Source organism: Cnephaeus nilssonii (assembly GCF_951640355.1).
Source record: "Cnephaeus nilssonii genome assembly, chromosome: 12".
Classification (NCBI taxonomy): domain Eukaryota; kingdom Metazoa; phylum Chordata; class Mammalia; order Chiroptera; family Vespertilionidae; genus Cnephaeus; species Cnephaeus nilssonii.
Window position 1 is genome coordinate 53,501,857 of NC_137083.1, and position 18,833 is coordinate 53,520,689.

The 18,833-nt window shown below is 45.3% G+C and overlaps 1 protein-coding gene across 2 annotated transcripts in view; it reads right to left on the minus strand.

The window, feature by feature from the left end:
- The window catches only part of TBXAS1 (thromboxane A synthase 1), a 155,050-nt gene that overhangs the window by 74,817 nt on the left and 61,400 nt on the right, over nt 1-18,833 (minus strand). For both annotated transcript variants that reach the window (XM_079785787.1, XM_079785786.1), the window contains one exon: nt 4,113-4,209. In XM_079785787.1, coding sequence (XP_079641913.1) covers nt 4,113-4,209 — 97 coding nt within the window. The remainder of the gene's footprint in view (nt 1-4,112; nt 4,210-18,833) is intronic.

Consider the following 18,833-nt stretch of genomic DNA (forward strand, 5'->3'; position numbering starts at 1 on the left):
CTATCTACCTACTCCAAAACTTCTATGAGGATCAAATGATATGAGGCATGGGAAAATGCTTCACAGACATTTGGTTAAAGTGTAAAATGTTTGCACCTGGCTATAAAGTAAGTCGTGTTCCTGGGCTGAAGAAACTCCAAGGAGGCTAGTCACTAGGGAGAGGAAGCCAGGCGTTGCTATGAGATGTCATTAGCAGGCGCCCACAGCGACCATTTCTGGGCTGGGCTGGGCTGTGGGCCTCATTTTGTGCCATGGGGCCTTGGCAGCATTGGCTGTGATTTGGTGGGCCATCACTCCGGGCTGGTGGCGGGCCTGTGTCCCACTTGGGGGAAGCCAACTATTGCTTTGTTAGGTCCGCGGTGCTAATATTTTGTTGTAAATGGCCAGTGTGTGTCACAGCAGCTCCTGTGTTGAGTGTCTGCGCCCTGGTGGTCAGTGCGCATCATAGCAACCGGGCGGACGGTCGGAGGGACACTTAGCATATTAGCCTTTTATATATATAGATGTGATGGGGACATGTTATAAGAATTGCCACCCTGGGTCTGACCCACAGTCTGTTCAGCCCAGTGTTCTGGAGTTTGAAAAAATAATCATTTCATTCAGCAACTTCTGAATTCAAGTATTTGCTCAATAGCAACATATGTCCAAGAGTTCCCTGTGGTGTCCCCACTTCCAGCCAGTGTACTCTATCAATTTCCCATGGGTGCGTAGAGCTCACATCACCCTCCCACATCACCAGGTCGGTGGGGCCCACATGTGTCAAGTGTGAATTTGTGAGCAAACATGGGTTTTCACAGGCAGAAAGTGAAACCATGCATTATTTAAGTTCCTTTTCACCTAACATAGCAAACTAATATGCTGAAGTGTTTTCTGTATCACAAGGGACCATTTGATAGAAGCTTGCATGGAGTAAGTGGTTAATGTTTACTGAGTGGATGTATAATAAAGCTGAGTATCTGAACACCTACATAAACATGGCTTATTGGAGGGGAGGCAGCATGGTCTCGTAAGGAGAAATCACGCCTCACTAATCCTGAGTTCTTTGAGCAGATAAATAAGCAGATGGATAAGAGGGAACCAGAGAACCCAATTTAATTTGACTTTCAAAAACCTGGGAGAAAAATCCCACTCTAAAGATGGTTTTTAAAAAATGGAGTCACTAAGGATTGTTTTGCCATCAATATTGAATTGGCTTAAAGACTGTAAACAAAGCTTGAGAAGTGGATGTATCCCCAGATGGAAAAGTATAAACATTGGGTTTCCTAGAGCTCTAATCTTTGATGGGTCTTCTTCCATGTTTATGAAGAAGAGAAGTGAAAGTGTATATTGACTTGCAGGTTCAGGTAATGCCTAGTACTTCTAGAGAGAATGTCAAGTTGATGGGGATTCAATTCAGTTTGAACAAGGATATACTGGATACTGAATAGTCGTGATGTGCTTGGGCCATGGGGTACAAACAGTAGAACAAGCCTTAAAGAGCTAATGATCAAATTAGGGTGAAAGCCATAGGTTCATGTACTGTAAATAGTAGGGGGCACATAGGCTCAATTGTGAAAGTGAGTGATGCTGATGATAAATGTTATAAGAGTTCAGAGAAGGAGAAAAGTAGGGAAGGCTTCATGGAGGAGGCAGAATTGGAAGACAGCCTGGAAGACTAGCTAGGGATTGGACAGATACCAAGAGGTAATAGCAGCTAGTGATCATTGAGTGCTTGTCTTGCCTGCATGTAAGGCAGGATTTGTATGTGTGATCTCATTTAGCCTTCACCAGCCCACTAAGGTAGATCATCTCCCCACCTTCCAAAGGAGGAAGGAGAGGCTTAAAGGAGTTAAGTAATTTTCTTAAGTTCACATCACTGGTAAATGCAAAACCCACTGTTATGCTGCCTCCAATTCTAGTGGGAGTGTCAGTCTGAGCAAAAGCCCTGGGGCAGGGCTTTCCAAAGGAGGTTACAGAGAGAATGGAGAGGCTGGTCCACCTGGAGTGACAGCTTGTATTGGGGAGCAGTGAGAGGTGAGATTGGAGGATATGAAATGTATCTAAAGTACAGAGGCTCTTAAATCTCATCAGGGGAACTTGAACTTCATCCTGAGGACACTGTGTTGAGTAGAAGAAGGAAATTAGAACCATATTCTGAATTTGGGGCCTGGAGACCTTAGTCTGGGGTTGAAAAAAATTAGGGAGGACAGACAAATGATTTAGAGGAGAAGTGGACTGAAGGTGGGGCAAATTTGTTGGTGCACACTGCTTGCATGTGTATGTTGAGTGAATGTCTGCCCCTAATATATCAATTATAGGGCAGCCCTCTTCCAAGTCAGCTGTCAGGATCTTGGTATCATCTGGGTGTCACATGTAACAATAGGGAGGCACGTGGCTGACATGTCCCATCTCACTGCTTAGGGGTTAAGGGCACTCAAGAACCGTGTAGGGCTTTCAGAGGGCCTTCGCTGCCTGCTGAGACGCAGCTTGGCGGTCTGGGCCCTGTGACTCACTGGCTTCCGCCACTTCTATAATCAACACTCTTTGAGCAAAAATCAACAACTGCATTTACTATCAGACCCAGTCTCTAAGAGCCCAATGCCACACAAGACCTTGAACTTAACAGGGGGATAGCAATATAATGTTCGGGGAAGAGAACCTAGAGGCAGCATAGTAAACTTCTGCAGTTCCTTCAGCCATCCCTCCAGGCCACCTGCTAGTGGCCACGTGGTGTCTGGCACTGGGCATGAAGCTCGGGGCTGGAAAACGAGCATGTTTGGGTGAGCAGACAACTACTCAGTGAAACCTTGACAACCCAGAAATGTCACCTGAGGCAACTGTTATAGTAGTGGCAGGAAAAAGCGCCCTGAACTTGAGTTGGGAGATGGCATGTGAATCCCTGCTCTTCCTATTAGTCATGTGACCAGGGTAGTCACTTCATCAGGTCTTAGTCCCCTTGTCTGTACAATAGAGATGATAATTGTACCAATCTCATAAGTTCTTATGAAATTTAATGAGAACAAAACACTCTGGGTGGCTCAACCAGCACAGAACACAGGGGGGCTATGCAACTTTCTTTAAGACCCAACCCCCAAGATCTCCCATCTAATAAGCTTTCTTCTGTCCCCATCCTGGATGTCAGAGTGTTTTCTACAGCAGTGGCTCTCACCCTGCCATATTGTACTGGTCCCTCTGCCTGTCAGCCTCTGTCCCTAGACCTTGAGCTCCTTGAGGACAAGGCTGAGTCTTCTATCTCTTTATGACCAGTACCCAGACAGTGCCTGGTATATGGCAAACGTTTGCCAAATAACCAACAAGAGTGACTACATTACTAACTATCCACATAAGAATGGGAGATGAGTTTAATTTGACCCCCCCCCCCCCAAAAAAAAAAAAGTTGGCACATAGTGATTCTCTGAAGTCTCACAAACAAGTGTTTACTCACTTTAGACTCTTTTAAGAACCAACATAAATGCTATTGGTCTTCTCTGCTAGAATTCTTATTTCCCCACTTTTGGAAAATATGGACTACACGGACCTCTGCCACTTTCTGTCACCTTTTCCATTCTTTGGGATTTCTCATCAAAGATAAAAAGTAGGAAATATACTTTCTAAAAAGATGGAGTATGTACATCCTTTAGTGGGTCGGAGACTTGAACTGACATAAAAGGGTCCTCTTACAGGCTCCTCTTGCTATCTGGGGACACATTTCCCTCATAACGTTGCTTGTCTTTCCTTCCCAGCCTCAAGAATTTTATACTCTCAGCACAAGAGGCTCAAAATTTTGCCTTTTCTCTGACATTTATTAACCTTGCTGGGTCTTCCTCAGTCACTTGACCTGTGCCCTCTAGATTCCTCTAGCTTTGAACAACCCTCCTGGTTTTAGCATTTTTATAACCATAGTTTCTCTTGATCTTTAGCTGTCTCGAAGCATTTTTTAGTGAATTCCATTCTTTTTTGCCAGTCCTGTCCATCTCTTTTGAAAACCTGAATTCACTGGGGAGCTCAATTTTGAGTTGAGCTGATCTAAACCTGATAAGAGACCCAATCATAACCCTATTAGATGTGATGTGCAGTCCTTGCATCTGAGAATAATTCCCCATCCATCCATATGCAGAAAGAAAACTACATACCATTCTGTTGGTAAAATTACTGAAGTTCTCAACCAACACCTGCTTGATCATGTCTGGCTCTGAGATAACGATAAACATACGACGGCCAAGATAGTACCTGGGAGGAATAAAAGAATTACTTTAAAATATGCTGTATCTCTCTATCCATTTATACCTTCAAAAAGGAATTCACAGTGGCTTAGAATGAAGGATAAAAGATAAACAGGAAGTAAAGATGCAGAGTAGAGGAGGAAGTGCACGAGCTAATCATGAGGAACAATGGTGCCGAGTTGATCTAACATTAACATTCCACAGACATTTATAGAATCCTACCTTGTGCCAGTCCCTGGAGATTCCCGGATGAATAAGGCAGAGTCCCTGCATCCAGGGAGCTCAGAGCCTGATAGAAAAGATAGATCTGTAAATTTAAACACCTTAATAAGGAATTCATAAGATCCAGCAGTAAGACCAAGAAGAAAATGGCAGAGGTCAGTATTGTCCACATTGTTCAAAAGTGGAGAGAGAGTCAGTCTAGGGGGGAAAAAAGATTCTTGGAAAAAGTCTGAAGTGAATTAATTAGCATTTGTGGGCATTCAGGAAAGATTAAAGCTGCTGGGGAAGGGCTGAACATCTGGTTGCCACACCTGTATATGAAGGAACTCAAGAGATACTGGGACGTTAATGAAGAAATGAGGGCAAGGACTGGTCAGTCGGCTGGTGCTAATGAATTCTAACGGGAGGCAGTGCTTACGTATATGCCTTGTTGTATTTATTTATTAAAGTGCTGAGGAGACAAAAGCTACCAAGACCCAGTCACAGCCTTCACACTTAATGGTGAAAGGATGAATACTTTCTCTTGAGATCGGGAACAAGGCAAGGATGTTTAACAGAGTGCTGGAACTCCTAGCAATTACACCAAGGCAAGTAAATTGCAAGCATATAGATTGGAAAGAAATTAATGCAATTGTCCCTATTTTCAGATGACATAAAAAATCCTGAACTAATAAGTGAGTTCAACAAGGTTGCAGGATTCAAGATCCACACACATACAAACACAAAATCAGTATAGCATTTCTGTATACCAGCAATAAACATGTGTAAACCAAAACTGAAACACGATGCCATTTACAATGCGTATTAAAAAATCAAAGAAGACCTAAATAAATGGAGAGATAAATTACGTTCATGGATTGGAAAACTCCACACTGTAAAGATGTCAATTCTCTCAAAACTGGTCCATAGGTTTAATGCAATTCCTATCAAAATCTCAGTGAGGACTTTTTTAGGCACAGACAAGCTTATTTTAAAACTTATATGGAAAGACAAAGTTGTTAAAATAACTAAATCAATTTTGAAAAAGAAGAATGAAGTGGGAGGAATCCGACCACCAGAATCCAAGACTTGACTACAGTAGTCAAGACTGAGTGGTATTGGCAGAAAAATAGGCACATAGGTGAATGGAACAGAGTAGAGAACCCAGAAATAGACCCATACAAATATTCTCAATCTATTTTAGACAAAGATACAAAAGCAAGTAGTGCTGGGGCAATTGGACATACACTGGCCAAAAAATGACCTCACACCATATACAAAAAATTACCTCAGAATGGATTACAAACTTATATGTAAAACATAAAACTTTTAGAAAACAATAGGAGACCATTTTGGGGATTTAGGAGGCAAATAATTCTTAGATTTGACACCCCAAGTACAACCTATCACAGACAAAAATTAATGAAATGGACTTCATCCAACAAAAATTTTTTTGCTCCCTAAAAGACCTTGTTTTGATGAAAAGGTAATCTGCATGCTGGGAGAAATTTTTTCCAACCATATATTTGACAAAGAATTTGCATCTAGAGTACATATTCTATAAAAAAGTAGACAAATGTTTCACCAAAGAGGATATACAGATGCCAAGTAAGCACACGAAAAGATGTTCTCTGTCATTAGCCATTTGGGAAATGCAAATTAAAACCACAGTGAGCTATTACTACACATCTATCAGAATGGCTACGATAAAGTAATAATATCAAATGCTGACGAGCACGTGGAGAAACTGGATCACGCATACATTGGTGGTGGGAATGGAAAATGGTACAGCCACTTTGGAAAAAAGTTTGGCGGTTTCTTATACAACTAAACAGGCACTTACTATATGACCCAGAGACATGAAAACTTATGTTCACACAGAAAACATGGACATGGATGTTCATAGCAGCTTTATGTGTAATAGACAAAAACTGAAAGCAAATCAAATGTTCTTCAGCAGACAGATGGCTGAACAAGCAGTGCTACATCCACGCCATGGAATACAATGCTGTAAGAAAAAGGCCCCAAACTATTAATACGTACACTGATTTGGGTGGATTTCAAGGGAGTTGTGTGAGTGAAAAAAGCCATTCTAGAAAGAGTTCATATATATTTTTAATTCTCAAACTTATTTTTAAAAAATCTTTTATAATCTCTGTCCCTGCTTTTGAGGAAAAAATTCATATTATATGATTCCACTTGTATAACATTTCCCCCCTGGGTTTTTTAATTTTTATTTGTATTGTTGTGAGTTTGCAGATGTCCCCTATTATTCCCTCTTTGCTCCCCTCCACCTGGCTCCTGCCCCACCCCAGGCCTTCATCACACTATTGTCTGTCCATGGGCCATACATATATGCACATAAGTTCTTTGGTTAATCTCTTCCCGTCTCCACCTCCCCCTTCCCTCTGAGATTCTGCAGTCTGCTATGCTTCTATGTCTATGGATCTATTTTGTTTATCAGTTTATTTTGTTCATTAGATTCCACATATAAGTGAAATCATGTGATATTTGTCTTTCTCTGACTGGCTTATTTTGCTTAGCATAATACTCTCCAGGTCCCTCCATGCTGTCGCCAAGGGTAAGAGACCCTTCTTTGTTTAAAAAAATATTTTTTAAAATTAATTACAGAGAGGAATGGAGAGGGTGATAGAGAAACATTAATGATGAGAGAGAATCATTGATTAGTTGCCTCCTGCACCCCCACACTGGGGATCGAGCCCACAACCCAGGCATGTGTCCTGACTGGGAATCGAACAGTGACCTGCTGGTTCACAGGTCGACGCTCAACCACTGAGCCACACTGGCTGGGTGAGATCCTTCTTTTTGTACAGCTGCATAGTATTTTATGGTGTAAATGTACCACGGCTTTTTCATTTTTGAAATAACAAAATTATAGAGATTGGAGCAGAGATTAGTAGTTGCCAGAGGTTAGAGAAGGGTTGGTGATGGGTTGGTGTGGCTACTAGTATAAAGGATAGCACTAGAGAACCTTGTGGTGATGGGACAGTTCTGTATATTGGCTGCAGTGGTGGTTCCACAAACCTACACATGTGATATACCTGCATAAAATGCTATTCTCTCTCTCTCTCTCTCTCTCTCTCTCACACACACACACACACACACACACACACACACACACACACACACACACACACGGGTTCGTATAAACCTAATAAAATCCGAGTAAGCATTGTGGATTATACCAATGTCAAATTCCTGGGTTTGATAATGTACTCTAATTCCCCATTGGGGGAAACTGGACAAAGGGTCCCTAGGACCTCTCTGTACATTTTATTTTGCAACTTTCTGGGAATCTATAATTGTCTCAAAATAAAAATTATTTTTAGCAAAATCACTTGGGAGCTTAATAGACCATAGAGTTATAGCTCTGCTCTTCACCAAGTCGCATCTGGCAGGCCTGGGTGGGGCCCAAGAATATGCATTTTAACAGGCTTTTGAGGTTCTGACGCCGGGAGACTAGCCCACCCCAAGGAACACTGTCCGAGGGCAGTGGCTAGTCAAAACCATCTGTCCAGCATTCAGAAAATAAGGCCACCTGCCCTCTCCCCCCCACCCCCAACCCACCTGACCACGTCTCTGGGGTGGGACCCAGTCTCTTCTCATTTTGACAAGTTCCCCAGGGGATCCTGATGTGATAACAATAACCAGTTTGGGGACCCTAAACCCCAAATAAAAAACCCTGCTCTCTATCTAACCAAAGTTCACACCATTCCTGTTTCCCTGAGTTCTTAATTCTACAAGGAAAACATTTACACTATGGTACAAGCATATTTTGATAATACTATATTTGTATTTATTTAGTTATTACCAAATAATTTTACACATAGTCTAGATTTTCAAAAACCCAAAATAATACTCCTACATTCAAAGGGAAGTTGTCCTCCCTGGTGGGCATCTTGGGAGTCTTTATGTGTTTTTCTCGTAATATTGCTAATGCTAAAAACCATTTTGTCACAATTCCTTTAGAATTGCTTCAGAGCTGGTTTATGAACCTCCTGAGAAAACTGGCCCCATTTTACATGTAAATTGTGTAATCTCGTGAATTTATATTTATACAAACGCTCATCTCTAGTTTGAGGAGCTCCTGGAAAGATCTTGAAAAGAAAAACATGTAAATGAAGTTCATTTTTCAGGGCTTCCTTTGCAGTTCCTGGGATGGCTCCACAGTTTTGTCTGCCCAGCTCTCCTCGAGGTAGCACCTCCCCCTTCCATGCAGCTCTGGAGCTGCTGCCAGTGATAGCACTCTGTCCCTCTGGGCATGAGAATGGACTCACCATCTAGGCATGGCCTATCATAGTATCTCATCTCCTTGGCAACGGTGACTGGTCCACGGGGTGGACACATGACCCGGTCAGGGCCAGTCAGAACCCTTCAATGGGATGAGTACATGGAGGCCGGGGCGAACACTCTATCTTTCTCCTGGTGCTGCTAACCTGGGAATATATTAATTTAGGGCTCTTGGTGATCATCTTTCTGCCCCGGGGCAAGAACTCTCTGCAGAAGCTGCTAACAGAGACCAGCAGAGATGTCAGGTGGACAGAGCGTGTTGAGGAAGTGCATACAAAGTTTGGTTGAAGGCTTTTGGCCTCCTGCAGTCTTCCTTGGATCCTCCAAGCTTACTTTCGTTTGCACTTAAGTTCATTTGAGTTGGGTTTCCATCCGGGTTATCCTGAAGTCCTAACGAATATGGTGGCCCCTTTCTTCTCAACCCTGTTAATGCCGATGTCATTCAGCCCCTCAAAATGAACTTCCCAGATCAACCAAAGGTCTTGTGTGCATGCATATGAGCCTAACCAATGGTTAAATTCAACAGGGGGTTGGGGCATCCGTGGGGAGGGGTGTGGGATGGGAATGGGGGGATGAGGACAAATATGTGACACCTTAATCAATAAAGAAATTTAAAAAAAAAATGAACTTCCCCAGGAGGGCCTGCCCTCAGTTGTGTACAGGCATATGAATGGATGGCGGCGTCTTCCTGCTTCCTGAGGTGCGGGTGGGGGTGCTTTGTAAAACAATGGGCACTGGAGCCGAGGAGGCTGGGTCAGGGTCACCCAGCTCTGCCACTCACTTGGGAAACCGTCCCAGGCAAACTCCGTAAACACCCGTCACTTCAGCCTCCTCGTCCCTGAAATATGGGAGTGAAACTGGGACGCCACAGTTTGCTGCAGTAGCTTTAAATTCACAGTTCCTATGAATTCAAAAGGGAGTGAAATTGTGGTCTTTGACTATTAAGTCAACTCTCTGTAGGGGGTGAAGGGACGTCCTATACCCGTGGAATCGGTCAGTGGAGAAGGTTGAAGATGCTTCTCAGAGCTTTGGAGGTAACCCCCAGGTGAGCACGTACTGAATGCTCACTGCCTGCCAGGCCTCGTTCTAAGTGCATTGCTTCTTATCTCATTTAATCCTCATTAAAAAGTGGATGGGGTAGTTATTATACCCACTTCTCAGACTAGGAAACTGAGACTTAGAGAGTTTAAGTAAGTTGCCCAAGATAGGGACCTGATCCCAGCCTGACAGCTGCCAAAGCCTGAGCCCCTTGCCATTGACCCTCTGCCCTCTACTCCCTCAGGTCCCTTCGCCCAGGCCGGCCTCCGCGGAGCAGCCCCAGGGCTGAGTAATTGCGCGGAGGAGAGAGCCACTGTGTGCACTGTGTCTTTGAAGGTGGGAATTCAAAGCCGCCAGAACCACCACGCCAGCCCAGTGACCACGGTAAGTTCTTGCTTCCTCTGATCTACATGTGTATACCGCCACCTTTCCGAGCAAATACTTCTCAGCCAATTATTCTTTTCTATTTATTTATGCACATACGAATTAGCTCCTACAACCCCAAAGCACCTGATGGAAGAGAAAATTGAGGCAAATCAGTGAAGTAGTATGCAAATAAAAATAACACTTGTTTGACTTAATTCGTAATTTTCTTTTTTTCCAAAAAAACTGACCAGTCAACTCAACCAAAATAGTTCACTGCTGCCTTCCGGGAACTGAGGTGGGTAGATGGCTGGTGTTAGTTTGCCTGGGGGCTGCCTGGCCCTGTTCCAGAAGGCCTGCCCCCCCCCCCCATCGGGGTGACCAAGCTAGAGGCTGATCATCAGTGGCACCTATGTCACGCACACGAAAGGGTGTCCGGATGTCACAGCTGAATAGAAGAGCACGTTGTGAAATGGTCCCTAAAGTTCTGTAAGTAAATGGTAGTCTCTCTATTAGTTCATTCAACAGGCATTTATTGAGCTGTGAATAATATTCCTGGAAAAGATTTGGAGGACGATATATTAGCTGGCTAACGGGGCATGGATCTGGAGCAGGAAGTTATGGGGACTGTTACTTTTCACATTGTGTGTCTCTTTCGTGTTCTAGTGGTTCAAAATGAGTGCATGTGACTTTTGCAATAAGAAAAAGAAAAAAGGGAAAAGAGAGACTTGTCACTGGGTTGTTCCCACGGCCTCTGTCGAGCCTCAGGGTGGAGGTTGGCTGTGGTGCAGCTACAGGGACGTGGGTTCAAGGCCCTGTCCTATGAGCTAGCAGCTGTGTCACCTTGAGCAAACCACAGCCTTCCTGAGCCAGTTTCTTTGATAAAAGAGGCTGTTATGTGGGTCAGATGAGAAACGGGAGAATGCTTGATCCACAGTAAAGTTGCAGCATAATAACCTCCCTATCAAAGCGAGGGCCCCCCCCCAAAAAAAAGCGAGGGGCCCTGCACACTCCAGTGGGTGGGCCACACCAGCAAGTGCTACGTTAGAGGGGATGAAGGAGCTGGGCTAGGAGTGCCCCTGGAGACCAGGTGGCATGTCAACACCCTCCCCCTGGCGGCAGAAGGACTCTGAGCGTGCCTGGAGACCTGGTTTCCAGGTAGAGACTGAAGGGCCAATGAGGACCTCCAGCAACTCTGACACCTACTACGCACCAAGCATCTGATAAGTCCTTGCCTGGGTGACAGTTTGACCTCCCAGCAGATTGACGGTTGTCCTGGCCTTAAGTCTAACCTCCAGCCTGGACTCTCCATGTGGAGGTGGCAGGAAGCTCAGTGGGGAAATATGGCCATTGCCTCCTAAAGCTCAACTGTGAGTGTCTGAGACTCTCAGTTCCCAGGAGCTTAGCGCAAAGCTCAGTAGAAGTCCAGTGCTGGGAGCACCTGGGCATTTGGCTTTCACAGGGGCTGCCCCGGGTCTGGGCGGCCCGCACCGTGCTGTGGACAAGCATGGCCCCAGGAGTCCTGGGGATCTGTCCCTGCTTGGCTCGTTCGGGCATCATGCCGTCCAGTCTGTCATCAGAGCAGCGGGGGGGGGGGGGGGGGGGCTTGAATTAGATGAGCGGCGGAACAGACTCAAGCTGCCGGGGACACTTCTCTGCAGGAGCCAGTGACAGAGTCACAGGCCCGTGGAGGCTGGGAGCTGCTTTCTCCCGACACCCATCTGTCACTCCAAGTGGGATGTGTATCACCTGCCCAGGGAGGCCTCAGGACGCGCCTGGCTGGGGGCCCACCCTGAACTCACAGACCCTCCAGAGCTTGATGGACAGAATCAGCCCTTTTCCTCTCAGAGGTGCCTGGGGCCCGTTTGGCATTGTTCTCCTGCCCTCATCATGCTGGTGGGTCTCTGGTCCCGCACTTCCTGCCGGACGTCGGACCTCCCACTCAGAGATTTATGGGTCCATCATTCTGGCTTGTGTATCTGACCTGCTGCTTGTCTCCACGTGGGCCCCAACTCAGTTTATCCACCTAGGGCTTTGTCAAATGCAAGTCTCATTGTGTCTTTATTGAAAACCCTTCAATGGTTTGTCACCATCAAGCCCTTTGGAAGTCTTTAGCATCCTTCACAACCTGACCCCTGCCTTGCTCTTGGCCTCTTCCCTCCCTATTTCCCATCACCCAAGAGCCAGTGCTGATGATCAACCCAATTTACTGAAAACCTAACCACCTCTCACCTCCATGTCTGTGCACATGCTGTTCCCTCTAGCTTCCTGGAACAGCACTCTTTCTTCTTCTCTCGCCTGATTAACTGCTAGTAGCTCTCCACTCGTTGTAATGGTCTGTTTCCTTGGCTGCCTTTCCACTTGATTATGAGTGCGTTAAACACAGGGCTCTTGTCCCATTTATCTTTGACGTCTGGCATTTACTGCCATGTTGGGCATGCAGGAGGAGTTCCATCACTTTAATGGACATGCTAATCCTAATGTTGTGGGTTCACCCCCATCTCTCTCATTAGGACCACTGCAGTGGCTTCCAATCTCCAAACCAACTCCCACCTCCAGGACAAATCTAATTTTGTAAAACAGAAGGTGACCGTGTTGTCCCACTCCAGATAAAACTCTCCGTTGAAGCAATTAGTGCAAGCCTCTTGGTCCATAACGAGGCTCCCAGCCGAAGCTTGCACCCTCTCTTCCTGCCTCATTCCTCTTCCAAAAGGGTTCCCAAAGTTTCTCAATTCACAGCACTATTAATGACTTAGTAATTTTCATAGCCCCCCAAGGCCAATAGAAGTCCCTAATACTCTTATTTTTTAAGCAGTTAAGTCCAAACAGCTTAATAAGTATTCATGTTCTAACAACTTAGTGGACATTTGAAAAAATACACATACTTGGAAGTGGTTCTCACAGTGACCAACAGATGTCGCTGTGTTCCCCATGAATATTTAAAATATCCCACCAAGCCCTATGAATTCACTGTGGCACCCTGGGGTGCCTTAGCACATAGTTTGGGAATCATAGCCTCGTCGTTGCTATAAAAATAGTTATTGGTGGCTCTCAAAATTGACAGTATTTCTCCAACTTTGCACATGATTTTTCCTCTGGTCTTCATCGTGTTAGTTTGGAAAAGGCTGACAAGTCACCTGTCCCCTCTTCTGTGGACCTTTCAGGTTCCATAGCACTTTTCCCATTCCCCTGTTAATTTGCATCTCACTCTGTTTTCTTGACTGACAGGCTCCTTACGACTCTTTGAGTTCTTTGAGGACAAAGCCTTGTCTTACTTTCTCTTCAGCTCCCCAAGAAGCTAGAGAGCAACCTGCACATACGAGTGATTGGGAGGATGGTTTTGAGTCTGCCTTTCTGGTCCTGGGAAATCACTTCTTAACCTCCTGCTTCCCAATTTCTTCGGATTTGAAGCCAGACTTGAAACCTCAGAACCTTGTTTCTCTTACTCGCCTTTATCTTGCCATTCCAAAACTCACCCAATCCCTGTCCATTCTGAAACAGGTGGTCCACTCGCACTGTTTCTCTTCCACACCGTGGAAGGGGCACCTACCTGCAGTTCTGCTCTACTCTGGGCCTCCCTTTGTGGCTGGTGCAGGTGAGTCTCAGGTCTGGCTGTGCAATGTAGAATGTTCTTCCCTCTTCCCTCTTATCTCCCTGTTATTCATCCTTCAAGACTTTGCTCAAGTACTGTCTCCTCCTAGAAGCCTTCTCTGCCTTCACTGGCCCATGATCCAATCAAATTTGTGGCTTCAGGTTGGTGGTTCAATCATGTGGTTTTCAGACACTTATTACCTGGCATTCTTGGGCAACTTGACCTATGTTCATGTGTTTCTTCTAAAGTAGATACCAAATATCTCCAGGAAAAGAGACATGAATTATACTCTTTTGGAAGGGAGGGGTGGTCTCTCCCACTGCCATCAACTTAGTGCTCTACACAGAGTGAAACTGAGATATCTGTTGAATGGACAATGTCTGGAGTGGGGGCAGCAGTGAGTTCTTCCACACGTGGAGGAAATGATCCTCTCTGTCTTTGTGGCATTAGAAGACATAAACACAGACCCTGAGATGAGTGTGGGAAAGGTCCTAAAAAGGGGGGGAAAGGAGCTTCCTCCCTCTCCCAGAGTGAGCACTGCATTTGGACTTAGAACTTAGTGACTTTGCACCAGCCCCTGAGCCTCAGGTCATAGTCTTACACCTGGTAGATTTCCCAGGTGTCAGGTAGAAAAGAAGGTCTCACCACCCTTCTTTAGGGACCTTCTGGGCTACAGCTGGGAATATGCTTGGTCTGTCCCAAAGCGAGTTTCTACGTGGTGGGAGTAGGGGGTTAATGAGGATTCGGGTCCAATTTCACACAAACCAGCCTGGAAGAGCGTCTTCGTCTGTAACACACAGTGGCCCTCCTAGTCCTGGTGTGTTGTGATGATATCAAGCTACATTAAAGCTTTTTCCAGAACAGAGCTCTGGCTCAAGGAGGGAATTGGGCAGCCAGGGGAAAATGATCTGAAACAAACCTATAACGAAAAACCTCTCCACTCTATTGGATATACGTGCCCATTTAATTTATTCAGTTAATAAAACGTATTCCCCGGAGGGGCAGGCAGAGGTAAGCTACAAGCCAATCTGCCTGCGCGAACATGGGTAAATATGTACATCTCATAACAGCAAAAAAAAAAAAAAAAAAAAAAGAGTAATTAAGAGATGTATTGAAGTATACAGGAATCCTGGAGGACACTGAAGATTCCAATTCCAGTTACTGTCCCTGGCGCAAATTTAATTCAATAGGGAATAGATAAATAACAAAATAAAGAAAAAGCGGATTCAGAACAGATGTTAGGCAAGCAATTTTTTTCACAGTAAGAAGCATAAACATGAAGAACAGCCTATAAGGCAAAGTTGTTGATGCAAACAGCATCAAACCACTAAATAAATAGTTAGATGGCACCACAGGGACAAAGAAACATTAAAATAGTCATTGGCTGTCTCTGCGTATTTGTGCCCACACAGTTATGCCCAGGCATGTAGATTCTCAGGCACTGGAGGGAAGTGTGTGTGTGTGTGTGTGTGTGTGTGTGTGTGTGTGCACATGCGCGCCGCAGGGAGAAAGGGGGGGTGCTATTGCATAGAATACGTGCAAGACATATATTTGTGTGACAGTATATGGCAAAATCTCTTCTTCCCAAATGATATGTGGACTCAGAATATGAATTGAAGGGCTTAATGAAAGCTAGAACCAGTTCTGAAGCGACAGTGCGGCCAGGGGAGGAGCCACAGGCCATGGGAGGAGGGCCCTGTCCCGGGTCAGGTGTTAGCAAGCCCAGATGGGTAACTCTGAAGAAAGGAGAATTTAATGGCAAAAGAATGTTAGACCCTGTTGGGGAGACACAGGTGGCAGAGGAAAGACACATTAAAGCACAGATCATGTGCTTTAAGAGACAGAAGGTATTTGAGAGACAGAAGGAAGCTTCAGGATGACAACTCTAGCTCAAACCCCTCATTTCATAGGAAAGCCGGTCCAACGAGGTGAGGTGACGGCGTGTGTGCCCCCAGAACACGTGCCATTGCCCTAGAGCTGCCCCTTAGCCAGGAGGAGGCGGGGGAGGCTAGAGAAACTCCTCCCCAGCCTTTCTGAGGCCCCATGTGTGGGACTAGTGACGCTCACCCGCGGCGGCTGGCCGGGGACAGGCTGCAGGGTGCCAGCTGGGATGGGAGGAATCAGAAATAGAACCCCTGCTCCTTGGGCGGGCTGCGCTGACAGAGTGAGAGTTCCTTTCTCACATCAGACCTATGAGGTAGGCAGGAGCTCAAGTGTGTTTGAAAGGTAAGGATGATGATTCTAGTCCCTTGGCCGGGAACAGCTGAGCTGAGACCAGAAGCCAGATCTGGTTCCCAATCCAGTGCTCTTTCTGGCACCCTAGGCCAACCCCTGAGTCAGGCTAGGAAAGAGATGTGAGATAGTAGCCCAGTAAGAGCCCAAGGCGTGACCCGAAAGAGTGGAGCCCAACTGGCAGCTCTTCAGAGCCGACCCTCCCCTTATCCTGTGGATCCTGAGATGGCCTGACATGGTAGTAAACCGACTGTACTTTGGTGGGCTGACTGCTGAATTGATGGAGCACTGATGGGGAGAGATTACAGACCCCGCCACCCAAAACCTTGATTTTAGGTGACAGACTTCCCCGATTCCTTTCCCTATGTCCCAGGGAAATAATACTCCTTGCCGAAATCAGCAAAACAACAAGACCCTCCTGTTTGAGGTTTCCTTGGGGACATATCTATCCTGAATGATTCTTTTCATCATTCAGCAAATATTTACCGAGCACCTTTTATATGTCACTTCTGGGCACTGGGGGAATCAGAGCAAAGAAGAGACAGAGTCCCTGTCCTCACAGAGCTTGCATTCTAGCAGGAGAGCAGGACAATCAACACATAATGACGTGACCTAGTGTCAGCGCCGATGTCCTAAGGCAGGAGTGCTGAGAGTGTCCAAGGAACAATAATAAGGGACAGTGGAACGGAAGGCTTTGGAGAACCCACACGGCCCTACGCTCACCTCTTACTAAACTATCTTCCCCAATTGAAGTCACTTATGTTTACATGTAAATTGAGGATAATGTGATCAGCCCAGCTAAACTCGCAGGGTTGTCAGGATGGTCACATGAGATACTGTATTAAAGGGACAAGACCCATATAGAGGACTAGGAAACTGTTATGGATCAATAACATTTACTATGAAAGTGGCCCCAGGGAACAAAGATATATGTCTCTTACAGTCATAAAAGCAAGATCTCTAGCCCATAGAATTTGTGCACAGGTCCATAAAGGGCCTTTAAAGTTTGTCCACTGCAACGTTGTTTGCCGGAAGCCACCGTGTGTCACCTTCTGGGAGAGTGGACGGGTAAGACGGGTGGGGGTACACTGCGCAGGGACAGGCAGTAGTTGGATGCAATAGACTTGGGGGCGGTGGGGACAGAGACATGATGGATCTTGAAAACACAATGCTCAGTGAACACACTAAGCAATAAAATGAGATTACTAACTGTTGGCATAAGCTAAAGATAATGCACACAAAATAAGGATACACAGTTTGCAAAGAACATGTACCCAAAAAATATACAGTAAGCATAATTGGGGTGGTTGTTCGCTGGGGATAAGAAGCAGAATGCAAGAAAGGTATGGGATGCCGAAACCGGTTTGGCTCAGTGGATAGAGCGTCGGCCTGTGGACTCAAGGGTCCCAGGTTCGATTCCGGTCAAGGGCATGTACCTTGGTTGCGGGCACATCCCCAGTAGGGGGTGTGCAGGCAGCAGCTGATAGATGTTTCTCTCTCATCGATGTATCTAACTCTCTATCCCTCTCTCTTCCTCTCTGTAAAAAATCAATAAAATATATTTTAAAAAAAAAGAAAGAAAGAAAGGTATGGGAATACAAGGAATAAAGAGACAAGCAAAGCATTGCAGTGTGTTCCCAGGGCTCCACAGTGACACACACACACACACACACACACACACACACACACACACACACACCTGGAAGTGGGGGGAATTAGTAATTATTGGTTGCAACATTAATAATTCACAATGGTGAAGTAAACTATTCTTGTCAATGGCCTTTTTTGTTCTTAACATGGAATTCTTTGGAAATAAAATGTTGCTTTGTGTTAGATCCATGTTTTCTCTCAAAGCCTGTTCTCCATATATTCTAGTCCCAAGAGACATTCTGGAAAACAACAACAAAAAAGTTCTGTAGTCAAATGCTGAAGTTCTCACTTGGAGGTTTCTCAAGCATGTTATTACATGAAAGGTTTTAAGAAGTCCTGCAATAAAGAGACCTGTGTTCCTTTGATCAACCCACTGTTTCCAGCGTTTGACCAAGGGAAACCCCCCTTTTATTTTCCATGTAATGATTATTGTCATTGGAAAGGGTCCAAGGGACGCGACATGGGAAATACCATGTTAGATGGCTGAAGGCTGAGAGGCGGAGGTTCCAGGTTCCAAGCACAGCCTGGGCCTCACAGCCTCTCCTCTCCTCCTAACTGCTGGGCCATCCTGGAGTGCTTGGTTCCTAAGCCACCTTGGACCCGATGTCTCATGCATTTGACTGTGGCAAAGACGGAACTGTCTTTCCCTCTGCCATGTTCAACCTCCTCATTACGGCAGGAACGACCATTCTGCCTCCAGAATTCAGGGCCAGCGTCATTGACTAATGCTGACTCATCTCTGATTCCTTATATCAATCGATGAGTTGTCCAATACTGCTGCTGCAGGACATTTCCTAGATAAAATTTTCCCTTACTTTCCCTTACATTTCTTTTTCCATTTTATTTTAAATTGAATTTATTGGGGTGACATTGGTTAATAAAAGTATATAGGTTTCAGGTGTACAATTCTATATACATCATCTGTGTATTGTATTGCATGTTCACCACCCCAAGTCAAGTCTCCTTCCATCACCATTTATCTCTCCTTTACTCTTTTCTATCCCCGCCCCACACCCCCTGTCCCTCTGGTAATCACCATACTATTGCCTGTGTCTATGAGGTTTTTATTTGTTTATTTAATCCCTTCACCTTTTTCACCCAGCCCCCCAAGCCCCTCCCCTCTAATACTGTCAGTCTGTTTTCTGTGTCTATGAGCCTGTTTCCTTACATCTCTGGTTATTCGAATCACTGTTATCACTCCCCTGGGCTATTAGAATGGTTGGTTGCTTGTTTGTTCCACCCCC